We start from the raw sequence: 27,766 nt of genomic DNA on the forward strand, positions 1-27,766 counted from the left end.
TTTCACCGGTTATTGCATATTTTAACTAAAATCTAGTGACGATGCATATTTTCGAGCTATGTTTACAATATTTTAAAAATTTAGACGAGCTGTCTCTACTCCGATCTAGTTCGGATGTCTCACAGATTGACTGCGACCTAGAACTGCGTGCAATCGCTAACCGAGAGACCGCTGCCTGGTGAAATCATCATAGACGAGAAACAGGAACAGGCAGACAGAGAAGGTTCCTGGGCTCGCGCCCCCTGTCAATCCCCTTCGCCCTCATACCGAACGCGTCGGCAAAAATTAAATTAAAATACGTAAGGTTTTAGTCGCACGTCCATTGTTTCAATTCAGCTTTCTATTTACTTGTACACAGTTGAACGTGTTTACGACTTGTAGAATGTAACGTGTTGTGCGCCATGCCGCCTGAAGAAAACGTCATTTCGTGGATAGCTGGCCACCCTGGAACATTTGCGTATGAGGGAATTGTTTTATATTATCGAGTTTGCGAGAAAAACACTTCGTGGGAAAAAATGTTGCAAATAGACCAGCATGTCTACACAAGTCTTCATATCGCAGGAATGCAGAAGAAAGGACCACGACAACAACTTCTGACAACAGCGAGTTGCAGTAGCAGGGATTTGTCAGAAGGTATCCAAAAAGTCGGTTTCACATGGATCGATGTGAAACATTCATTGCAAGTAATATTCCTCTTCATAAACTTACAAACCCTATCCTCAAAGGCTTCCTGCATAAATATCGCTTGAATTAAAATATACCAGATTTATCAACATTGCGTAAAAATTACATACCGACAATCTACGTAAATGTTCTGGAAGATGTTGTGGCGTAACAAGCTAGTTACGCCACATTGCGAAGTGAGCCGAAAGAACGGCACGCGTACACACACGCCGACTGGCGTCAATTCTGGAACAGGATAACTATTGAATGGTAGCAAGAAAAGTACGTAGCTGCTTTATACTTAACTTTTAATCATTGTTGTATACGTCGTTCTTCTTGAGACATTTATACGATAACTCTCAAACTATGTAAGGCTAATGGCGCCTTGCTAGGTCGTAGCCATGGACTTAGCAGAAGGCTATTCTAACTGTCTCTCGGCAAATGAGAGGAAGGCTTCGTCCGTATTGTCGCTAGCAATGTCGTCCGTACAACTGGGCGAGTGCTCTATCGTATCTCGAGACCTGCCTTGTGGTGGCGCTCGGTCTGCGATCACACAGTGGCGACACGCGGGTCCGACATGTACTAAATGGACCGCGGCCGATTTAAGCTACCACCTAGCAAGTGTGGTGTCTGGCGGTGACACCACAGAAGAAATACGCAGTGAACTCAAGGACAGCATTATCTGGATTTCAGTTGACACAACGACAGACACTTGAGCCGTTACGTCGCAAATTTAATTGTTGGTGCTTTAAAAGAAGAGAATTCTTCTTCCTAGCTAGCGGCGTGCAAAGAACTTGAAAAAGTATATCATTCTACGATCGCCAGATTCGTGAATGAGAGTATTAGAAAATATTTCCAGAATGTTCTGGAGGTGAAAGGGCGTTTGAGTTTATTTCAGATCGTACTCTCTATATGATCAAAGCGGGAAAAGCCCTCCGAGTATTTTATCCCAATTTGGTTCATGTGACGTTCTTTGCTCATGGAATACATCGGCTTGCTGAAGAAGTACTTTCCACGTTTGTGAATGTAAATAAATTGATTTCGTCCACAAAGAAACTGTTTCTAAAGGCTCCTGCTCGCATCAAGACCGACAAAGAAAAACTACCAAATGTGCTTTTACCTCCCGAACCAGTGGTAACACCTTGGGGTACGTGGGTCGAAGCTGTGTTGTTTTACAATGAACATTTCGAGGCCATTAGAGGGGTAGTAAACGACTTCGATAGTGCACAGGCTTTGGCAGTTTTCCAGTGCATGGAAGCTTTTAATGATTCCGGTATTAAAAAAGACATTGCTGTGATTACCACTCATTTTCGCATATACCTGCAAGTATTAAAAAGCTTGAAACTCAAGATCTGGCGCTGAATGAATCTATTCAGTTAATGAATAAAGTTGTTCTAGTGAACGACTCATTGCCGGAGGTATTCCCAAAAAAATTTAAAGAGATGTTTGAAAACATTTTAAACAATAACCCAGGCTTTGAAGTCATGTGGCATATTGAACATACGGGGAAATTTGTATGAGTCACAGTTGAGAGCATCAAGATGGGAAAATTGTGTATGGTTCAGCACATCACTATCATAAAGGCTTTCCTCGAATAAATAATAATAAAATGACGATGGGACCACGTAAATTTCATTTTTGACTGGAAGCAGCAGCTAATTTCAGTATGTGAATTTTCGATTTGTCTCGTAAAGCAGGGGTTTTACTTAGTTTCAAATATATATAACGTTACCAGTACGAGGTTATGTTAAAGCTATCATGTGCTCGTTGTAAATGGTAAACTTGATAAGAGTAGGAGATCTTGAATAATTGTCGATATTAAACTGTCTGTTGCAGCTGTATTTCTGTCCTATAAATAAGAGTATCGTTTAATGAAAGTCAGAGTACGAGACTCGTTAAAATTGCTATCAGTGGATATATGTGAGAAGATAATTAATAAATGCAGATGTAAGATGAACAGAGGGTATGCAGGCATGATGTTATAAAATGAGTACATAACGACTAAAAAGAATGAGTGATCTCACGAATGCAGTGAAGAACCATAAATGTGAGTGAAGAGCAAAGGAGAATGATGCAATTTTATTGGAGTCTTGAGGCAACGTGAGGAAGTCTCTGTGAACAACATAGTTATGGATATCTGGATTTTTAAAATTATTTTAATTGTCCTTAGCTGATGGAAAGATTTGCATTCTAGTTAAAGGGTTTTTTTTTTTGTTTTCACCAAATGAGGGTCTAGAGTGCGAGATGAAGTTTGAGTTAGATAACTAATATACACACAAAAGAATACATCAGGATCCATGTGCGAAGAGAGTGTAGTGTTGTAGTGTCGTATCAAATGAGTTCAACGTCAGTTGTAGGTGTGGGCACAAATATAACGTAGTTGGGGACATTATCTTTTATTTTTGTTTGAGAGCGTAAGATGCAGGTATTAGTTATTGTAAGCAAGTTTTTGGCTTCCTTGGTTAAAGAGGACGATTATAAAACCGAGCGAGGTGGCGCAGAGGTTAGCACACTGGACTTGCATTCGGGAGGACCACAGATCAATCCCGCGTCCGGCCATCCTGATTTAGGTTTCCCGCGATTTCCCTACATCGCTCCAGGCAAATGCCGTGATGGTTCCTTTGAAAGGGCACGATCGACTTCGTTGCCCGTCCTTCCCTAAACCGATGAGACCGATGACCTCGCAGTTTGGTCTCTTCCCCCAAAACAACCCAACCAACAATTATAAATTAAGATCTTTGTAGTATGCTAAACTAGCTTATGGACGAACAACTGACAATACAAAAACCTAATGATGACAATGAATAGTAACTGGAAAAGAAGAGCATCTATATAACTATTGTATTTTTTGTTTAAGCAGTCAAGATAATTCATAAGAATAGCAGTCAACAAAAGGAAGGACGGAACAAGATCACGTTCTGCATACACAAGGATAAATATGGGCAGATAAAAAAAAAACGAGATGAAAGGGTAAAGAAGCAGTAATCGCAACAGGCAATGTGGTACATTATTTAATCATCTGTTGTCCGATATCTCGAATTAGAAGAAAATTTGTCTTTCTTTTGTTGCGCATTGTAACAAGTTCTGTTTTACTTATGTTCAGATAGTGGTGCATGCCAAAGATCTCACCAACTGAAAACGTCTGGTCAATTGTGGCCGAGCAACTGGCTCATCACAATACGCCAGACACTCCTCTTGAGGAGCATGGGCAGCTGTACCTGTACACGCCATCCAAGCTCTGTTTGACCCAATGTCCAGGCTTATGAAGGCCGTTATTACGGCCAGAAGTGGTTGTTCTGGGTACTGATGTCTGGGGATCTATGCACCCAAATTGCGTGAAAATGTAATCACATGTCAGTTCTAGTATAATATATTTGTCCAATGAATACCCGTTTATCATCCGCATTTCTTCTTGGTGTAGCAATTTTAATGGCCAGTAGTGTATTATTGTACATCTGTGTCAACCAATCAAATAATAAAGGCTTGCTTCTTCTCACTTTTTTATATGTAAATCAAATTAATAATTCAACGAATCTTGTTCAGATCCTTCGAACATTTCTTGGATCGGTAAGAGAATAATAGCAGTATTTTTAAGGTCAGGTCACCTTCTCATTGTCTGTCTTACTAACAGCTAAAAGGGCCGGTTAAGTCCGTTTATATGTTTGTCTCTTTCAAATATGACTTTTTCTTGTGTTGAGTGACACCAGCATGAAGGATATACCATATTCCTTACAAGTCATCATCATCAAAATTACTGAACACGAATCGTTCGTGCCGGTAAAGGGAGAAGTCGCAGGTGCTTGTGCAAGAGATGAATCGGATAATCACTCGAAATGCGTGTTAATTGATTTCACGCACACAGCAACATCTCCCGGAAGACTATTCCTGCTCTCCCCCACTCCCTCGGTCTCGCCATCACCAGAGCTACCAACATCCGCTTAGCTCCTGATCCCACGTTACCGTCGTTGGGCCTGAAAATTTTCACCGAGGCTTCTGCGACCCTCAACTGTAAATAAGTTAGCATGTTGTTGTTTTCAGAATTTTTTTGACACGGTTTCCATGTCAGTAATTACACTGCCAACAGCTGCTCCAACGTCGGACTGGAAACTGATGCTAGATGTGAACTTGCTGGGGCTAAGCATCTGTACCAGGGAGGCCGTGCAGGACATGTTCAAGAGAGGTGTCGACGACGGCTTCATTGTGCACATTTGTAGGTAAGAGAGCGCCGATGTTTACACGACTGTCGAAAAATAACTCTACTTCTTTTTTTGAGTCATCAGTCATATAATCATGTTTAATGTGGCCCGCTACGACTTTCTCTCTTGTGCAAACCTCCTCATTTCAAGTAGCAATTGCACTCTACATCATCAATTATCAGTTGGACGTATTGTAATCTCCGTCTTCCCCTACAGTTTTTACCATCCACAGCCCCGTCTCCTACCGTAGAACTTATTCCTTGGTGTTTTAACATTTGTACTATCATCCCGTTCGTTCTTCTTGTCGATTTTACGGAGACCTTGCTCATTCCTTATCATTCTACCTAACCTTCAAAATACTTCTTCTGTACCAGCTACTCAAACGCTTCGATTCTCTTCTTTTCCCGTTTTCCCACAGTCGATGATTCATTATCGTACAAGACGGCGCTCCAGACGTGCAGTCTCAGAAATTTCTTCATGTTGAGGCCTATATTTGATACTAGCAGAAATGGTCAGGATGTCTACTTTGTCTGTGCCTGTCTGAGTGCTCCATGCTCCTTTCTTCGTTTTCTATGCGTTTTTTGTGGCCACAGGGTGGCAGAATTCCCTACCTCCGGACTCTACACCGTGGTCTCCAATTTTGATGGTAAGGTTCTTACTAACCTCACTTCTGATAGTCCTCATTAGGCCTACTTTCCTCTTCCTTCAGATTACTCTCAGTCCATAGTCTGTACTCATTAGACGATTCATTTCATCCTATATATACTGAAATTCTTCTTCACTTTGACTGGGGATAGCAATGTTATAATCGAATCTTAGAACTGACATCCTCCAACCCTAGTTTTTAATCCCTCTCTAGAACGTTTCTTTTATATCTGTCATTGGTTCTTCGATGCATAGACTCAATAGTAGGGGCGAAAGACTGCCTCCTTGTCTTATTCCCTCACTGATCTGAGTACTTCATTCTTGAACTTCAATCTTATTTTCCCTCTTTTGGCTCTTGTAGATGTTGGATACCATCCGGGTTTCATTATAGCTTATTCCTGTTTTTCTCATGTTTTAGGACCTTATTCCTATTTTCCCATATTTTAGAACATCTTGTACCATTTCACATTGTCGTACCCACTTTCAAAGTCGACAGTTCGTACGTAGATATATTTTTCTTTAGTTTTACTTCCGTGAACAATTTCAACGTCAGAACTGACTCTCTGGTGCCTTTACCTATCCGAAAGCTACACTAATCGTCATCTATTAGATCATCAGTTTACTTTTCCATTTTTCTGAACATAATTCGTTCAGCAGCTTGGATGCATGAGCCGTTAAGCTGATTGTGCGACGGTTTTCGCACTTATCTGCTCTTGCTATCTTCGGGATTGTGTTGATGATATTATTTCGGAGGCTGGAATGCCTCCAAGGTCATAGATACCACATATCAACTTGAATAGTCGCTTAGTTGCCACCTTCACCTATGCTTTGAGAAATTCCGATGGAATTTTATCGATCTCTTCTGCCTAATATATATATAGCGAGAAATTATTACGACGACTTTACATCTCGTTGCAACAGCGACTCAGTATTAAAAAAAAGTTATTAATAAAGTTCACAGTTGCATGGCCGCATCCGGCCTTATAATGTGTTAAAACTTGCAAAACATTAAAAAATTATGAAGAAACAGATTGTGGTTGCTCAGCCATAAGAATATTATGTAACAATCTTGAACACTCATGCTGCCTTCACAGTACATGTATCTATTGAGAATTTATAGTAATGGCAAAAACTGCATATCAGCTTAGTAGCTCATCTATAATTATTCATACAGATGACTGATTATAAACGTAGTTCATTATGAAGATTTCTGATGTCAGCTTTCATATGGCATATCATATGAATACATTGCTCAAATGGCTCATATGTTATAATTTTTAAGCTATTGTACCTAAAATAATTATAACTTTTAAAATGTTGGGTCTAGAATTATGCTTAAAGTTGCAGCGGCCTCGACTCAATGACGTGACTTTTATGGTATGTTTAAGTTTTTCTGTAGCACGTCTGTATAGTACGTAACGTAATTTTAGTAGAAATCTAATATTCACACTCTCATTTCAACCATCTGTATCCACCATAGTCCTGCCTCCACTTGCAGGAGAGCTAGCTTGCTCCTGCATCCCAGAGCAACCCATATCCTGTAACTCAGCCACCAGCGCTACCCGAACGCTTGTCTCTGCCCGCTTGCCTCGACTGGCTGGCAATATTTCGGCCAGCTATCGATTGAACACCATTGGCACTTCCCCTGCGAGCCAGACTGCCCTTAACGTCACAACACGTCAATAGCTCTCCTCCAGCGAAAGCAGTATTTTGCGACCTTCCTACCAAGAAATCACCAATCCAGTCACATACTTTATTTGATACTCCATAAATTCATACTTTCGTTAGTTAGTGTTTCTGTGGTACTGAGGAAAATTCTTTCTGGAAGTCAAGAAATACCACTTTTATCCCTTGGCTTTCAGGATATCATGTGAGAAAAACGAGACAGGTCTCAGTGTTCAAACGTAATGAAATATAGTACGACTCTACAAGAGATGGATGTGTAGAATTCTGGACGGTAGTTTTGTGGACCACTTCTCTTACCTTTCCTGTAGGCTGGTCAGACATTTGCTTTCTGCGAACTACTCGACACAGTTTTTCATTTGAGGGACCTACAGTATACAACAGTTAACAGGGGCTAATTCGTCTGCATATTACGTGTAGAATCTGATAGACATTCCAAAACTCCCTGAAGTCAAATGTTCAGTTTTACTGATATCAGTTGTTCCTCACTGCCAGTGACACTAATATTCATTTCACTCATATTCGCAGTTGAGTAAGAATTAAACTGGGCTAGTGTTCTTGGAATGTCTTCAGTAAAGGAAAATGTGAAAACGTTCAGCTTTTCTGCTTATTTCTTGCTATCCTCAATTTCAGCTACTTCGACACCCATGAGTGTCTTGAGACTAGCTTTGGTGGCACTGACAGCCTCTAAATACGACAAAAATTTATTGGGCTTTGTAAGAAGTTTTTCGTTAAGATTCTGCTACCTGTACCGACTGAAGGCGTCACGCTTTGTCCTTTTGAGAGCTACGCCTGCCATTCAGGATCCCTATCTATAGGACTTTGCCTGGCTTTACACCTGTTGTGTTACGTGATTCGTCTGAATTTTTTGCTTTGACTGTTACAAAGGTATATGCCTCTCTGTTTGCTAGTATCGCCGGTCACGTGCCAATACACGACGCTGAGTACTCCATGTACTATGCCAGCAAGGTAGCTGTGAAAACGCTGCTTGAAGGACTAAGAAAGGACTTGGTTGCTAGGAAGAGCGATATACGAGTTGGAGTAAGTGCACTTCACTGATTCATATTATAAATACTGTAGCTTAAAAGAAGTATATGAATTAATGTCTTTTGCCCTATTCGCCATCACAGCAGTTAATTAACAGAAGTAGAAAAAAGTCGACATCAGGTAATCGCTATCCCCCATTAGCATCATTTAATGATTTGCAATTTCTTAATAGATATAATGGAATGCTCCTTTTCTCTATGTGCTCAAAGAACGGTCTTTTTATCGTTTTGTAAATATGTCTACAGCTGGTGTGAAAACAGAATTATGATGTTTATAGAAAAAGAGAAGCTAAAAGGGCTCCTTGGTACTTCGAAACATTAAAATAATTATACAGCTCTCGGCTAGCAAAAACCTTTGGGAATGGGGTAACTGACAGGAAGCCCTGTAAACCCGTTCCATTTCAGAATATAGTGCATCCATCAATGTGGTACCACTAGAATTGTCTATAAATCCGTTCCATTTCAGAAAATAGAACATCTCCAGCAGTAGCATCAGTACACTAATATACCACTGAATGAAATTTATGGAATTTATTGATACCTAATTTTGTTCACAAACGTTTTTTATGTCGATTTTTGTGCCACAAAATCACCCTATTACACTAAAATTTTCACGTGCAGTCCTCTGCTTTTAGAAATGAAATGGCATTTTGTTCTACTCTGGTTGGTAGTAAAATTATAGGTGAATTATCGTTTTCTAATATTAAATAACAGACCTATTCCAAAACTCACGAATTGATCAGTTGTTTATTATTGTGTTGTTCAAATGACAGTTTAACCCTGTATACTGGTTTTTAGACTAATAATAATGAGAAAAGGGTAGTAATACTCAGTATGATATTTTAAAAACACTTTCTCTTGTGTGTACTTTACACTGGACAATACGGCTTGACATATTGTTTAAGAGACATTTGATTTCTATGAGTAATCTATATCTTTCTCACAAAGCTGGTATGAATATTGCAAATGAAAGAAAAGGAACCATGCTTAAACTGAACAGTATATAATAACCTTCTGGCGAAAGGTACTAAGTGCCCAAAACAGGTAAAAAATTAAATTTGTTTTATGCAACTACATTATTTCATTACATAAATGTTTACTTTACCTTGTTTCCAACGTGATGAGTTACATTTATGTATTTACACTTATGTAAAACCGAACTTTTACAATATATATATATATATATATATATATATATATATATATATATATATATATATATATATATATTTGTGTGTGTGTGTTTGTGTTGGGGCTCAACGCCAAGGTTATCAGCGCCATTTTTTCAATATAAATGGCATATATATGTCAACAGTTCTTTTATGACCCCTGAAAGCATTCTACTTCTGAATCATTTAGAACACTCATTTACAATTATGCACTATTATTTCATAGATTTCTAGGTCTTCTTTGGAGACTGCAGATAATCTTTTTATAAGATACTACCCATTGATCTTTACGTAACACATTTTTATATGCTTCTTTTCCCATCTATGTTCGACATATGCCAGAAAAGAATTTGGACCAGTAAAACTTTGGTTTTGACACACCTGACAACTCTTACCTATTTATCTTACCTTCCCTTATTTTCCATTGTACAATTTCTTTGCAAGCTTTGTTATTCTATTTTACTGCTTTTTTATTTTACTTTTGAATATTTTAGAAACTTTGTGATCTGAATGATTATTTTCCTATTCTTTTTAGCTCCTTATTCAGTAAGGTGGTAACATATTTTATATTAATTCTGTATATCCTTACTAGAAGGAGTTTACTGTGATACAGAAACAGTCATTTCTGAAATGAATTTATTTCTCAATTATGATCTATGGTTAACTTTCACAACATACTTGAATGATCTGGAATAAGTCAATATACAGGTCATTTACTTATTTTGTATCTGAAAATGGCCAAATGCTGTAATTTACAGATGAGTTCACACAATGAGAAGAGGTTTGATAAATATGTAATATTTTTGCTCTAAATTAGCTACAAGTTCCTAAACAAAAATCCTTATGTGGAATAGAAAAATATTTAGTGTACTTCATAATTTAACTGTGCAGTGTGGTATGTACAAAGAATCACTGCCTAAATGATCAAAGCTTTCAGCTCAGAAAATGATGGTAGTACTACTACCACTCTCAGTTTTAATGAAGAGTACTGAAGGCAATTTTTCCTCTTGTAAGTGTAATTTTTCTTCTCATACTGTAATAATCGACAACATTTTCTTTTCTGGACTCTAATGCATTACTTACATCAAATACTGTTAGATGAAATATGTACTCTGATGACTGTTAAATAGTTGTCTGCAAGTTGAACATAGGCGAGAACAATTTACTATTTTCACAGCATCCATATGCAGAATGGAAACCTTAAAAAAACATGAATTAGCCCATAATATAATTCATTATCTCACTGATGAATGAAAACAGAAAAATATATTAGCTTACCGATTGTGCCATTGTCAGTTTTAGAGAAATCTGTATTGCATCTGAGTTGCTAAAGTAGCTCGACAATACATTTTTTCTCAAATTTAAATGCTCATCAAAAAGTTTTAAAGTTTATGATTTATTTATTAACTCTTGTCCACCCTTTAAGTTTATCATAAATGTTGTGCCCTTTAATTAAGAGAGACACTATTTATAGAAAACTAGTCAATTGTTATTTTAAACAAATTATTTTTGCAATTTCCTCTGATGGTATTCATATACTAGAATTGATTATACAGTCTATAATTTGAAAAAAAGTGGTAATTCAGCTTTATGTATATAAATGGGAAATCAGCCGTGTAGAGAATGAACAGATAAAACTTTGGAGGTTGATTAGTGACATTTTCTATGTACACTCACTGTTGATTTTACCTACAACTCTCTTACCTTACAGTTGTACAGTGATATACTGTCACTATCATCTACTTGTATCTTCACTGAAACATTTTTCCATTCATATGATCAGTAAGGAAATTACAGTTGAGTGATCTCCGTTTGGCCATGTTTATTTATGTATATTTCATACATGTAAATGAATTCCTCACTTCCATTTTGTTGTAGGCTACAAAATCTCTTTTATGTTTACTGCCCAGTGGATTACTGTCATTATTTGGTATGAACACCTACTTTGACTATAATATAATGCTTGTTACGTCCATTAAAATTTATAGCTCTTTGTGCCTGCTTGTCTTTCCCACCACCATATATACATTTGTGCTTAGAGGTTCCCACAGTCAGTATATCCAATTTTTAGTGAATGTGATCTTTGGTTGCGATTTATGGGATATTATTTTCTGATTTCATTTGCCATGTACTAGTATATCATTCCTACATGAAAGTGAATTGGAATATACAAATGTCTTCAAGTATTAGATATTTTTCTCGTTTCTTTTCATTCTATATAGCTTATTGCTTTGCTAAATTCGCTGTCAAGTAATCCGTTATTCACAATTATTTGAACTTAGAAATTCCATATAATACATTCCAATAATGCAAATTTATTATTAGCCTGGATTTGTTACCCACTTATATAAGAAGCAGGTGGAAGTCTCCATCGTTTATACAGATAATGAACAGCAGAGGGCCTATAGCACTACGTTGGGGAAAGCCAGAAATCACTTCAGTTGTCAGAATTGTGGACTTTCTGACAGGAAATCACGAATCCAGTCACATAAATGAGACGATATTCCATGAACACGTAATTGCAACTTCAAGCCGTTTGTGAGGTACGGCGTAAAAAACTTTCTGGGAATCTAGAAATACGGAATCAAATTGAAATCCCTTGTCGATAGCCCTCAATACTTCGTATGAGTAAAGAGTTAGTTGTGTTTCAAAACAACGATGTTTTCTAAATTCGTGTTGACTGTGTGCCAGTAGACCAGTCTCTTCGAGGCAATTCGTAATGTTCAAACACAATATATGTTCAACGATCCTGCTGCATATCCATGTTAGTGATATGGTCCTGTGATTTCATACTATGTTCCTCAAAATCCGTGCGCCAATGTCTCAAAAACGAGCAACAACTGATATATGAGTTGTTGTATTTTGTAATTGACATTTGATGAGATCATTCTTTGGTTGTTCCGATTAGTGTTTTTCTGCTGATGTTTTGGAAGTATGAATGCAGAATACTTGCTTGTGAGGAGCTTAGTATTTGTTTGGTTAAATGAGTCTTTAAAAAATACCATACCTGAAACTTAGCAAATCAGAGGTTCATGGCAATTTGGAGCATGGGAGAGGGAGACCCAAATATATGTGACTATTTTAAAACAACGGATTTGAAATCTAAAGACCTAAATTTGATTGGTGTAGCTTCAGGTACAGTTCGTTTATCAATAGAATTTTAGATTCTCACTCTCCACCTAACATGTGACTGCTCGCGTAAATTTCATTACAGTCTGCAAACACCAGTCTGAACAGATTGTTTGCAGATCATATTGTCATTTACCATCCAGCAGTCACCAGAAGACCAAAACTAATTGCAAAACGGTTTACAGAAGATATCTGTTTGGTCCGGTAATCGGCAATTGACGCTAAATTATGAAAAGTGTGCGTTCATCCACATGACTGCTAAAAGGAATTCGTTAATCTTCGGTTTCACGATAAATCAATCTAATCTAAAAACCGTAAATTCAACTAAATACCAAGGAATTACAATTACAAACATCTTAAATTGGAAAGAATACAAAGAATATGTTGTGGAGAAGGTAAACCAAAGACGGCGTTTTTTTGGTAGAACACTTAGAAGAGGGAACAGATCTACTAAACACACTGCATACTCCACGCTTGACCGTCGTCTTCCGGAGTGCTGCTGTGCGCTGTGAGATCCTTATCAGACAGGATTAACAGAGTACATCGAAAAAGTTCAAAGAAGGGCAGCACGTTTTGCATTATCGAGAAATAGGGAACACACTGTCACGGATATGGTACAGGATATATGGAGGACATCACCAAAACAAAAGCCCTTCTCGTTGGGGCGGGATCTTCTCACGAAATTTCAATCACAATCTTTCTCCGCCAAATGCGAAAATATTTTGCTGACGCCGACCTACATAGGGAGAAACGATCATCACAATGAAATAATGGAAATCAGAGTTCGTATGGAAAGATGTAGGTGTTCATTATAGGTGTTTATTATTTCCGCGTGCTGTTCGAGAGTCGAATAATAGAGAATTATTGTGAAGGTGGTTCTTCTGCCAGGCATGTTAGTGTGATTTGCAGAGTAGCCACGTGAGTGTAGGTGTAGATACAGATGAAGGTTTCTCAAAAGACCACCGTTATGTGTACAGATTTCTATCTCCACAACGTACGAAAAGTAAAGTTAGTAAAGAATCTCAGCTCATTCTCTGTGTTACTTCATGCTACAACAACCTCGAACCAGATTCTCTTTTCTTCTTTCATCAGTCTTCTGACTGGTTTGACGCGGCCCGCCATGAATTTCTTTCCTGTGCCAAAACAACTCTTCATCTCACAATAGCACTTGTAACCTAAGCCCCAGTTATTTGCTGGATGTATTCTGATCTCCCCCCCCCCCCCCCCCCAGTCTGGATGATTGACTGATCTGGCCTTGTAACACTAATCAAAACAGCCTTGCTGTGCTGGTACTGCGAACGGCTGAAAGTAAGGGGAAACTACGGCCGTAAGTTTTCCCGAGGGCATGCAGCTTTACTGTATGGTTAAATGATGATGGCGTCGTCTTGGGTAAAATATTCCGGAGGTAAAATGGTCCCCCAATTCCGATCACCGGGCGGGGACTACTCAAGAGGATGCCGTTATCAGGAGAAAGAAAACTGGCGTTCTACGAATCAGAGCGTGGAATGTCAGATCCCTTAATCGGGCAGGTAGGTTAGAAAATTTAAATAGGGAAATGGATAGGTTAAAGTTAGATACAGTGGGAATTAGTGAAGTTCGATGGAGGGAGGAACAAGACTTCTGGTCAGGACACTACAGGATTATAAACACAAAATCAAATAAGGGTAATGCAGGAGTAGGTTTAATAATGAATAGGAAAATAGGAATGCAGGTAAGCTACTACAAACAGCATGGTGAACGTATTGTTGTGGCCAAGATAGATACGAAGCCCACGCCTACTACAGTAGTACAAGTTTATATGCCAACTAGCTCTGCAGACGACGAAGAAATTGTATGATGAAATAAAAGAAATTATTCAAATTATGAAGGGAGACGAAAATTTAACAGTCATGGGTGACTGGAATTCGGCAGTAGGAAAAGGGAGAGAAGGAAACATAGTAGGTGAATATGGATTGGGGGTAAGAAATGAAAGAGGAAGCCGCCTGGTAGAATTTTGCACAAAGCACAACTTAATCATAGCTAACACTTGGTTCAAGAATCAGAAAAGAAAGTTGTATACATGGAAGAAGCCTGGAGATACTGACAGGTTTCAGATAGATTATATAATGGTAAGGCAGAGATTTAGGAACCAGGTTTTAAATCGTAAAACATTTCCAGAGGCAGATGTGGATTCCGACCACAATCTATTGGTTATGATCTGTAGATTAAAACTGAAGAAACTGCAAAAAGGTGGGAATTTAGGGAGATGGGACCCAGATAAACTGAAAGGACCAGAGGTTGTACAGAGTTTCAGGGAGAGCATAAGGGAACAATTGACAGAAATGGGGGAAAGAAATACAGTAGAAGAAGAATAGGCAGTCTTGAGGGATGAAGTAGTGAAGGCAGCAGAGGATCAAGTCGGTAAAGAGACGAGGGCTGGTAAAAATCCTTGGGTAACCGAAGATATATTAGATTTAATTGATGAAAGGAGAAAATATAAAAATGGAGTAAATGAAGCAGGCAAAAAGGAGTGCAAACGTCTCAAAAATGAGATCGATAGGAAGTGCAAAATGGCTAAGCAGGGATGGCTAGAGGACAAATGTAAGGATGTAGAGGCTTATCTCACTAGGGATAAGATAGATATAGCCTACAGGAAAATTAAAGAGACCTTTGGAGAAAAGAGAACCACTTGTATGAATATCAAAAGCTCAGGTGGAAACCCAAGCAAAGAAGAGAAAGCAGAAAGGTGGAAGGAGTATATAGAGGGTCTATACAAGGGCGATGTACTTGAGGACAATATTATGGAAATGGAAGAGGATGTAGATGAAGACGAAATGGGAGGTACAATACCGCGTGAAGAGTTTGACAGAGCACTGAAAGACCTGAGTCGAAACAAGGCCCCAGGAGTAGACAAAATTCCATTAGAACTACTGACAGCCTTGGAAGAGCCAGTGCTGACAAAACTCTACCATCTGGTGAGCAAGATGTATGAAACAGGCGAAATACCCTCATACTTCAAGTAGAATATAATAATTCCAATCCCAAAGAAAGCAGGTGTTGACAAATGTGAAAATTACCGAACAATCAGTTTAATAAGTCACGGCTGCAAAATACTAACGCGGATTCTTTACAGACGAGTGGAAAAACTAGTAGAAGCCGACCTTGGGGAAGACCAGTTTGGATTCCGTAGAAATATTGCAACTCGGGAGGCAATACTGACCCTACGACTTATCTTAGAAGCTAGATTAAGGAAAGGCAAACCTACGTTTCTAGCATTTGTAGACTTAGAGAAAGCTTTTGACAATGTTGACTGGAATATACTCTTTCAAATTCTGAAGGTGGCAGGGGTAAAATACAGGGAGCAAAAGGCTATTTACAATTTGTACAGAAACCAGATGGTAGTTATAAGGGTCGAGGGACATGAAAGGGAAGCAGTGGTTGGGAAGGGAGTGAGACAGGGTTGTAGTCTCTCCCTGATGTTATTCAATTTGTATATTGAGCAAAAACTGAAGGAAACAAAAGAAAAATTCGGAGTAGGTATTAAAGTCCATGGAGAAGAAATAAAAACTTTGAGGTTCGCCGATGACATTGTAATTCTGTCAGAGACAGCGAAGGACTTGGAAGAGCAGTTGAATGGAATGGATAGGGTATAAGATGAACATCAACAAAAACAAAACGAGGATAATGGAATGTAGTGTAATTAAGTCGGGTGATGCTGAGGGAATTAGATTAGGAAATGAGACACTTAAAGTACTAAAGGAGTTTTGCTATTTGGGGAGTAAAATAACTGATGATGGTCGAAGTAGAGAGGATATAAAATGTAGACTGGCAATGGCAAGGAAAGCGTTTCCTGAAGAAGAGAAATTTGTTAACATCGAGTATAGACTTAAGTGTCAGGAAGTCATTTCTGAAAGTATTTGTATGGAGTGTAGCCATCTATGGAAGTGAAACATGGACGATAAATAGTTTGGACAAGAAGAGAATAGAAGCTTTTGAAATTGGGTGCTACAGAAGAATGCGGAAGATTAGATGGGTAGATCACATAACTAATGAGGAAGTATTGAATAGGATTGGGGAGAAGAGAAGTTTGTGGCACAACTTGACTAGAAGAAGGAATCGGTTGGTAGGACATGTGTTGAGGCATCAAGGGATCACCAATTTAGTATTAGAAGGCAGCGTGGAGGGTAAAAATCGTAGAGGGAGACCAAGAGATGAATACACTAAGCAGATTCAGAAGGATGTAGTTTGCAGTAGGTACTAGGGGATGAAGAAGCTTGCACAGGATAGAGTAGCATGGAGAGCTGCATCAAACCAGTCTCAGGACTGAAGACCACAACAACAACAACATTCTGATCTCTGTCTTCCTCTACAATTTTTATTCTTTACAGCTCTCTCTAGTGCCATGGAAGTTATTTCCTGATGTCTTAACAGGTGTCCTACCATCCTGTCCCTTCTTCTTGTCAGTGTTTTCCATATAATCCTTTCCTCAGCGATTCTGCGGGAAACCTCCTCATTGCCTGCCTTATCAGACCACCTAATTTTCAATGTTACTCTGTAGCATCAAATCTCAGATGCTTCTGTTCTCTTCTGTTCCGGTTTTCCCGCAGTCCATGTTTCACTGCCATACAATGCTGTACTCCAGACATATATTCTCAGAAATTTCTTCTTCAAATTAGGGGATATGTTTGATGCTAGTAGACTGTTCTTGGCCAGGAATCCCCTTTTTGCCAGAGCTAGTCTACTTTTTATCTCCTCCTTGCTCCGTAAGTCGTGCTGCCGAGGTAGTAAATTCCCAATTTTTCTCAGAATTTCGAACATCTTGCACTATTTTACATTGTCGACGTCTTTTTCCATGTCGATAAATTCGATTAACGTGTCTTTATTTTTGTTTAGTCTTTCTTCCATTATAAACCGCAGCGTCAGAATTGCCTCTCTGGTGTCTTTACCTTTCCTAAAGTCAAACTGACGTCATCTAACACATCCTCAGTTTTCTTTTCCATTCTTCTGCATATTATTCTTGTCAGCAGTTTAAATGCATGAACTTTTAAGCTGACTGTGAGATAATTTTCGCACTTGTCAACTCTTGCAGCCTTCGGCATTGTGTGGATGATGTTTCTCCGAAAGTCAGATGGTATATCATCAGACTCATACATTCTACACACGAACGTGAATAGTCGTTTTGTTGTTACTTCCTCCAAATGATTTTAAAAATCCAGATGGAATATTACATATCCCCTCTGTTTTATTCGATCTTAAGTCATTCAGAACTGTTTCAAAGTATTACCTAATACTGGATCCCCTATCTCTTCTAAATCGACTCTCTTTCTTCTTCTATCACGTCAGATATTTCGATGAATCTTCCACCAGGCACTTCAGTGTGATTAGTAGAATATCCATGTAGATGTAGACAGACAAATATTCCCCCTCATAGAAGCCCTTAATGTGCTCTTTCCATCCGCCCTCTTCTCTGCATTTAACAGCGGAATTCCCGTTGCACTCATAATGTTACCACCCCTGCTTTTAATTTCAGCGAAGGTTGTTTTGACTTTGCTGTATGCTGCATCAGTCCTTCCAATAATCATTTCTTTTTCTACATCCTCATACTTTTCACGCACCTATTTCGTCGTAACTTCCCAGCAATTCCTATTTATTTCATTCCTCAGCGACTTGTAATTGTGTGTTCCTGAATTTCCCTGAACATACTTGTTCTTCCTTCTCTCAGCGATCAACTGAAGTATATCTTCTGATAGTCATGGTTTATTGACAGCTATCTTCTTTGAATCTGTGTTTTTGTTTCTGACTTCTGTGATAGCCTTTTTTAGAGATATCCATTCCTCTTCAACTGTACTGCCTGCTGAGCTATTGATTATTGCAGTATCTGTAGCTTTACAGAAATTCAAGCACATCTCTTCATTCCTTAGTACTTACGAATCCCACTTCTTTGCCTATTGATTCTTCCTGATTAATCTCTTAACCTTCAGCATGCTCTTCATTATATTGTGATCTGAGTCTGTATCTGCTCCCAGTTATGACTTACAACCCAGTATCTAATTTTGGAATCTCTGTCTGTCCGTGGTGTATCTAATTGAAATCATCCCCAGGCTTTTTCCAAGTATATCTCCTCCTCTTGTGGTACTTGGACAGAGTATTCGCTATTACTAGATGATATTTATTGCAGAACTCAATGACTCTTTCTCCTCTGTCATTCCTAAGGCGAAGCCAATATTCTCCCGAACGCTTTCTTCTACTGCTTACCCTACAACCGCTTTCCAGTCCCCCGTGACTATCAGATTTTCGTCTCCATTTATGTACTGAATTCCCCGTTGAGTATCTCATACACTTTCTCTGTCTCTCCATCTTCAGCTTGATACGTTGGCAGGTATATCTGAACTGTTGTTGTCAGTGTCGGTTTGCTGTCGATTCTGATTAGAATAATCCTATCACTGAACTGTTCACAGTAGCACTCTCTGTGTTCACCTTCGTATTCATAACGAACCCTACTCCCATTATAACATTCTCTGCTGCTGTTGATACTAATCTATGCTCATCTGACCATAATCCTTGCCTTCTTTCCACTTCACTTCACTGAGCTCCACTATATTTGAACTGAGCCTTTGCATTTCCGTTTTCAGATTTTCTAGCTTCCTTATCACGTTCAAACCTCTGACATTCAACGCCCCAACTTGTAGAACGTTATATCCTTTCTTTTGCTATTCAATATTTTTCTCGTGGTCACCTCACCCTTGGCAGTCCCCTCCCGGAGATCCGAAAGCGAGATAGTCCGACATATTTAGCCAGTGTAGAGATCATCATGACACTTTTTCAGTTACAAGTCACTGTGGTGTGCGTACTGTAAGACCTTCAGTACACACACCATCAGATTATTTGGCTTGTCGCTATAGCGAAGTAAGCGAGTGTCAGCAATATGTCTCGTGGTCTTATCGTGGCATGTTTATCTTCTGCCGTTAGGTCAGACGATAGAAATACCACTTGCACGCTTAGAGTAGCAGATTGACGGTGACCAACTTTAAACAGAACTTGATTAATTTTCACACACATTTATTAAAATAATACAAATCATAAACGTTACTTAACTTGATTCTGGATGCTATTTACAATTGACAATCTGAATTTCCTTTGGTCTTGACACGTTAATCTTATTCTCACATATCTCTGATACTTGACAAAATGTCTATACATTTCTCTTCATGGCTATGTACAGGAATATGATAATCTTATTAGGCGTAGACTGAAACTTGACTATAGACTAATGCAGACTGATGCAGACTGACTAATCGGAAGTCTGTACACTCGTTATAATACCTCGAGCGTTCAGGTCTCACTGCGCGAGTTTGATCCGCGAGGAGAAAAGGTTCTACGTTAGCAGCAATCTCATTGGCTGCGTGACACATTAATACGCAGATCGGTGGAAGCAGAATTTGGTCCGTCTCTAAGACAGCGCCATCTCGTAGTGCGGAGACGGACAAGCGCTGCGCCTGCGCTGTTGTGCTTAGCGTGGCGCGCTGTAGTGAGAAAGTTGTGTACGCTCGGAACTATGTACACAACAGTCACATATCTTGTGGATACGCAATATACGCCTTCTGCATCCTCACGCCGCAGATCATTGCTGATTCTTTCGCCTTTAGAGGTAGTTTTCCCTCCCTAAAGGCAATAGAGTACTTTGAACATGTGTCCGCTCCTCCGCCCTCTTTGACAAGGCCGCTGGATGAAAGAGGTTGACTTCTTATGCAGGAAGTCTTCGGCCAACAATGTTAATACTTATTCAAAATTTAAGAGATGATCGGTTTCGAACAGAGAACCGAAGTCATTATGATTACTAATTAAATACACTACCCATAGCCCACCAGAAATTCGCGAGAACGATTGAACGATACAAGAATGTCCTGTAGCAAATTTAATGTATCTGCATGATTCATCCCGGCCGAAGTGGCCGAGCGGTTCTTAGGCGCTTCAGTCTGGAACCGCGACCGCTACGGTCGCAGGTTCGAATCCTGCCTCGGGCATGGATGTGTGTGATGTCCTTAGGTTAGTTATGTTTAAGCAGTTCTAAGTTCTAGGGGACTGATGACCTCAGATGTTAAGTCCCATAGTGCTCAGAGCCAAGCCATTTTTGTATGATTCACTTGAAATTGAGATTTTATTTTTCAGATGTTTTACTACACATTTGTACCCATTCGCTTCATTTAAATTTTGTTGTTTCCATAACATTTTAAACACATTGGCCACAGTAATATATAATTAGCAATAATATAAATGTTTCTGACAAAAGTTAGCGAACTTATAGTATTATAACACAACTGAAACACGAATAATTTGTGTGGTGCTACTATGTTTTTGAGAGGCTGGATTGATTTGAGGTGATATATCCGAATTTAAGGGATTTATTCACGAAATAAGATTTCCTCTTGAACATAAAAGGCCTAATTTTTCTGTGGTATTAGCGTTGTCTAAACTGAGACTTATACTGTTTATGAGAAAATGCTGCTGAGGACATGTCGATGTATATAGCGGGCTAGCGAGCAGCTGTAAAACGATAATTCACCTCCTTGATGCAGATGAATTGCACTCTAAAAGCTACGCTGCAGCAAGATAAAAATAAGCTTCCGACGTTGGCACTCTGCAAACAAGACAACGAGCGTACCTAAGTACAAAGGACTGTGCTTGTCATTCAAGCGAATATCGCGCACTTCATATGCGTGGCAGACTAGAATAATAAAACGCAGCAATTCTCTTTTGGAATAAGCCTTCACTACATCCTTACAGTAAGTTTGAGTTAGAACAGAAGGGAGTAATGTTTGACTTCCTTGTTAAAGTTTTCGTGCATTCATAGGGGAGGACGTGACAGTTTGCGAAGAATTTTCTACGATAAAATGTGATGAAGATCGTTGTCATACGTCGTCTCGACGGAGAGTGTTCGTCAGAGAGTAACACAGGGAAGTATGATAGGACCGTGGTGTACGGTAAGGTGTGGAATTTGAGTGACTGTTGGAGGATACAAGATGACTTGGACAACATTTACAGTTGGTGTGATGAGTGGCAGCTTGCTCTAAATGTAGCGAAATGGAAATTAATGCAGATGACGGCAAAGCAATCCTGTAATGTTCGAATGCAGCGCTAGTGGAGTGACGCTTGACACAGTCCTGACCATTAAATATCTAGGAATAACGTTGCAGAGCGATATGTAACATAATGAGCACGATAAGGACTGTAGTAATGTAGGGGAACGATGGATTTACTGGGAGAAGTTTAGAAAACCGTGGTTCATCTGTATAAGGAGACGGCGAGTAGATCGCTAATGCGATCCATTCTTGAGTACTATTCCGAGTGTTTGGAATCCCCTCCAGATCGGTAACCCTGATGTTATCTTCGGGTCAACATGATATGAAAACGAAATTGTTCTTCCATAGATTTTTAATATTTGAATCGTATCGTTCCAGACTCAATGACTTTGTTTTCTAAACATTCTAAATACCTTAATTAAAAAATTACTTTTGTCTTCCTTGCTTGTTTCACTTGTGTTCTTTGGGTCAGTATGGTTCGAGTGGCTTAAACATTCACAGAATATACAAGTATCATAGTCAAGTTTTATTTCTACATGCCTGAGGTATATGTATAAGAGATTTTCATGACAAGAAAATATCTTCTTCCCTGGTGTTGAAATGTGGAAGGTTACGTAACAATTCAAGCCCTGATTGACTTCAAATTATTATAGCACTCTCTCCCAACAGTTATATTTTATCAACCGTTGTGTGAAGACGCAGTTCATGTATTTATCGTAGTAATTTCTGTATGCTTATCATGTTAAGCCTCCCCCCATGAACCATGGACCTTTCCGTTGGTGGGAAGGCTTGCGTGCCTCAACGATACAGATAGCCGTACCGTAGGTGCAACCACACTGGAGGTGTATCTGTTGAGAGGCCAGACAAACGTGTGGTTCCTGAAGAGGGGCAGCAGCCCTTTCAGTAGTTGCAGGGGCAACAGTCTGGATGATTGACTGATCTGGCCTTGTGACATTAACCAAAACAGTCTTGCTGTTGTGGTACTGCAAACGGCTGAAAGCAAGTGGAAACTACAGCCGTGACTTTTCCCGAGGGCATGCAGCTTTACTGTATGGTTAAATGATGATGGCGTCCTCTTGGGTAAAATATTCCGGAGGTATAATAGTCCCCCACTCCGATCTCCAGGCAGGGACTACTCAAGAGGACGTCGTTATCAGGAGAAAGAAAACTGGCAATCTACGGATCAGAGCGTGGAACGTCAGATCCCTTAATTGGGCAGGTAGGTTAGAAAATTTAAAAAGGGAAATGGATAGGTTAAAGTTAGATATAGTGGGAATTAGTGAAGTTCGATGGCAGGAGGAACAAGACTTCTGGTCAGGTGAATGCAGGGTTATAAATACAAAATCAAATAGGGGTAATGCAGGAGTAGGTTTAATAACGAATAAAAAAAATGGGAGTGTGGGTAAGCTCCTACAAACAGCATAGTGAACGTATTATGGTGGCCAAGATACACACGAAGCCCATGCCTACTACAGTACTACAAGTTTATATGCCAACTAGCTCTGCAGATGACGAAGAAATTGAAGAAATGTATGATGACATAAAAGAAATTATTCAGGTAGTGAAGGGAGACGAAAATTTAATAGTCATGGGTGACTGGGATTCGACAGCAGGAAAAGGGAGAGAAGGAAACATAGTAGGTGAATATGGATTGGGGGTAAGAAATGAAAGAGGAAGCCGTCTGTTAGAGTTTTGCACAGAGCATAACTTAATCATAGCTAACACTTGGTTCAAGAATCATAAAAGAAGATTGTATACATGGAAGAATCCTGGAGATACTAAAAGGTATCAGATAGATTATATAATGGTAAGACAGAGATTTAGGAACCAGGTTTTAAACTGTAAAACATTTCCAGGGGCAGATGTGGGCTCTGACCACAATCTATTGGTTATGAACTGTAGATTAAAACTGAAGAAATTGCAAAAAGGTGGGAATTTAAGGAGATGGGACCTGGATAAACTGACTAAACCAGAGGTTGTACAGAGTTTCAGGGAGAGCATAAGGGAACAACTGACAGAAATGGGGGAAACAAATACAGTAGAAGAGGAATGGGCAGCTCTAAGGGATGAAATAGTGAAGGCAGCAGAGGATCAAGTCGGTAAAGAGACGAGGGCTAGTAGAAATCCTTGGACAACAGAAGAAATATTGAATTTAATTGATGAAAGGAGAAAATATAAAAATGTGGTAAATGAAGCAGGCAAAAAGGAATACAAACGTCTCAAAAATGAGATCGACAGGAAGTGCAAAATGGCTAAGCAGGGATGGCTAGAGGACAAATGTAAGGATGTAGAGGCTTCTCTCATTAGGGGTAAGATAGATACAACCTACAGGAAAATTAATGAAACCTTTGGAGAAAAGAGAACAACTTGTATGAATACCAGAAGCTCAGATGGAAACCCAAGCAAAGAAGAGAAACCAGAATGGTGGAAGGAGTATATAGAGGGTCTATACAAGGGCGATGTACTTGAGGACAATATTATGGAAGTGGAAGAGGATGTAGATGAAGATGAAATGGGAGATACGATACTGCGTGAAGAGTTTGACAGAGCACTGAAAGACCTGAGTCGAAACAAGGCCCCAGGAGTAGACAACATTCCATTAGAACTACTGACGGCCGTGGGAGAGCCAGTCCTGACAAAACTCTACCATCTGGTGAGCAAGATGTATGAGACAGGCGAAATACCCTCAGACTTCAAGAAGAATATAATAATTCCAATTCCAAAGAAACCAGGTGTTGACAAATGTGAAATTTACCGAACAATCAGTTTAATAAGTCACGGCTGCAAAATACTAACGCGGATTCTTTACAGACGAATGGAAAAACTAGTAGAAGCCGACCTCGGGGAAGATCAGTTTGGATACCGTAGAAATATTGGAACTCGTAAGGCAATACTGACCCTACGACTTATCTCAGAAGCTAGATTAAGGAAAGGCAAACCTACGTTTCTAGCATTTGTAGACTTACAGAAAGCTTTTGACAATGTTGACTGGAATACTCTCTTTCAAATTCTAAAGGTGGCAGGGGTAAAATACAGGGAGCGAAAGGCTATTTACAATTTGTACAGAAACCAGATGGCAGTTACAAGAGTCAAAAATGGTTCAAATGGCTCTGAGCACTGTGGGACTCAACTGCTGAGGTCATTAGTCCCCTAGAACTTAGAACTAGTTAAACCTAACTAACCTAAGGACATCACAAACATCGATGCCCGAGGCAGGATTCGAACCTGCGACCGTAGCAGTCTTGCGGTTCCAGACTGCAGCGCCTTTAACCGCACGGCCACTTCGGCCGGCTATATAAGAGTCGAGGAACATGAAAGGAAAGCAGTGGTTGGGAAGGGAGTGAGACAGGGTTGTAGCCTATCTCCGATATTATTCAAGCTGCATATTGAGCAAGCAGTAAAGGAAACAAAAGAAAAGTTTGGAGTAGGTGTTAAAATCTAAAGAGAAGAAATAAATAATTTTGAGGTTCGCAGATGACGTTGTAATTCTGTCAGAGACAGCAAAGGACTTGGAAGAGCAGTTGAACGGAATGGACAGTGTCTTGAAAGGAGTATATAAGATGAACATCAACAAAAGCAAAACGAGGATAATGGAATGTAGTCGAATTAAGTCGGGTGATGCTGAGGGAATTAGATTAGGAAATGAGACACTTAAAGTACTAAAGGAGTTTTGCTATTTGGGGAGTAAAATAACTGATGATGGTCGAAATAGAAAGGATATAAAATGTAGACTGGCAATGGCAAGGAAAGCGTTTTTGAAGAAGAGAAATTTGTTAACATCGAGTATAGATTTAAGTGTCAGGAAGTCATTTCTGAAAGTATTTGTATGGAGTGTAGCCATTTATGGAAGTGTAACATGGACAATAAATAGTTTGGACAAGAAGAGAATAGAAGCTTTCGAAATGTGGTGCTACAGAAGAATGTTGAAGATTAGGTGGGTAGATCATGTAACTAATGAGGAGGTATTGAATAGGATTGGGGAGAAGTTTGTGGCACAACTTTACTAGAAGAAGGGATCGGTTGGTAGGACATGTCCTGAGGCATCAAAGGATCACAAATTTAGCATTGGAGGGCAGCATGGAGGGTAAAAATCGTAGAGGGAGACCAAGAGATGAATACACTAAGCAGATTCAGAAGGATGTAGGTTGTAGTAGGTACTGGGATATGAAGGAGCTTGCACAGGATAAATTAGCATGGAGAGCAGCATCAAACCAGTCTCAGGACTGAAGACCACAACAACAACAACATCATGTTAAGGGGGGTAGGACGTCAAACGGGCTGACTAGGAGCAGGAGAGTCACCACAGGACATTTTAATTTCTACTGTCTATACTTTTACAAATAAATTCATAAACCTTTGTCACCATGACCAGGAAAGATTGAGGACTCACGCTCATCGCAGTGGAAGTTCAAAAACGTACCAAAATACTTTTTTTTACATGTGAAATTTCATCATTTTTCACTTATTACTGGCTGCATTTGTTGCTATAGGTAAACTTTTATTCCTACGTAAGAGAGATTCTTCGATGAATTTTTCATTGCATACAAACAGTAGTTACAGGCGTATGAAACTCTAGAATTTTCCAAATCTATTAAAAAACTGTGGAAAAAAATTGAGATAATTAACTATAAAACTTGAATTTTTTCTAAACATGAAGTTTAAAATGTAACAGTTCATTCATTTTTTCATAAATTAAATAACTTCTAGAGTTTCATACACCTGTAACTATGTTTTGTATGCTGTGCAAAAGCCATCGAAGAATCTGTCTTACTTAGGAAGAAAAGTGTACCTATAGCAACAAATGCAGCCAGTAGTAAGTGAAAAATGATGAAATTTCACATGTAAAAAATGTGTTTTCTTACGTTTTTGAGCTTCCACTGCTATGAGTATGAATCCTGAATCCTTCCTGGTCATGCTGTTAAAGTTTTATGAATTTATTTGTAAAAGTATAGACAGTGGAAATTAAAATGTCCTGCCGTACCTCTCCTGCTCCAAGTCGGCCCGTTTGACGTCCTACCCCCCTTAAAACGATTCTTTCCGATGGAAGCATTAGTAGATGTTTCTGACAGGTGAGGATACTATTTCTGAAGAAGAAAATCACAACAGTGATGACAACATTCATCCTTCAGCTGATTCAGAAGACATTTCAAGAAAGTAATACCACAAATAACAATGTGCAAGCTGTTCAATTGATTCAGTCTAAAGACAAAAAATAAAATCACGTGGAACTTACAATCCTTTCCGCAGACTGGAGGAACATGTAGTGCAAACATTATAAAACGGACTCTTTGGCCAATAAGTTACTCTATCGTCAGAGTAACTGATATAAAGTCATCTCTTCAATCTATGATGAACGATAATATAAGTATTGTGGTGGAAACGGCTAACATTGAGGGTCGAAGAGTTTATGGGTATAGCTGGCAAGCATTAGACAAAATTACACTTGAAGCCTATACTGTCCTGTTATTACTGCCTGGTGTGTATAAATCATATGGTAAAGCAACAAAGAGGCTGTGGGGTCCAGAAACAGAAAGAGCCATCTTTCCTGTCGTACTGCCGCTGAAACGGTTCCGTTACCACTGACGTGTGTTACGTTTCGATGACAAATCTGATCGAAGAGCACGAAAAGTAAATGACAAACTGGCACTTATAAGAGGTCTTTGGGGTACGTGGGTGGAAATACGTCGAAACTGTATAATCCTGGCACAAATGTAATTGTGGAGGACCAGCTTGCGTCTTTCCGACGATGTTGTTCATTCACACAGTATTATTATAACCAGGAATAACTCCACAAATGTATCATCGTTCTACAGTTTATTAACACCACACTGATACAAATAATTCTGTCACCAAGTGTCAAGTGGTAGGTGAACGTGTGCTCCCTGCCGCCGTTGGACAAACAGCTGCAGCAGCAAGTCGTATACTCCTAACTCACTCATTTGTTACATAGTTCAATTCTTAATTTCTTTGCGTGTTTTTGGTACTTGCATTGTTCAATTCATAAATTTCTGGCGTATTATAGTATTTGAGAGTTGTAGCATCGCGTTTTAGTACCTGAATAGTGTAAAATCGCGTAGTCTCCTTCCGCCTCCGAGCAGTGTGTCAACAGTGCGCAAGTAGCAGCATTACTGCATTAATTAGGCAACCTTGTATTTTAATAACCGTTTAAATTTTGT

The 27,766-nt window shown here is 39.2% G+C and overlaps 1 protein-coding gene across 2 annotated transcripts in view; it reads left to right on the forward strand.

Annotated features, from left to right (window-relative positions):
* LOC126455460 (dehydrogenase/reductase SDR family member 11-like) overlaps positions 1-27,766 on the forward strand; it is a 270,480-nt gene that overhangs the window by 222,693 nt on the left and 20,021 nt on the right. For both annotated transcript variants that reach the window (XM_050091208.1, XM_050091209.1), the window contains exons 3-4: positions 4,748-4,877; positions 8,099-8,228. In XM_050091208.1, coding sequence (XP_049947165.1) covers positions 4,748-4,877; positions 8,099-8,228 — 260 coding nt within the window. The remainder of the gene's footprint in view (positions 1-4,747; positions 4,878-8,098; positions 8,229-27,766) is intronic.

Source organism: Schistocerca serialis, chromosome 2 (genome assembly GCF_023864345.2).
Source record: "Schistocerca serialis cubense isolate TAMUIC-IGC-003099 chromosome 2, iqSchSeri2.2, whole genome shotgun sequence".
NCBI lineage: Eukaryota > Metazoa > Arthropoda > Insecta > Orthoptera > Acrididae > Schistocerca > Schistocerca serialis.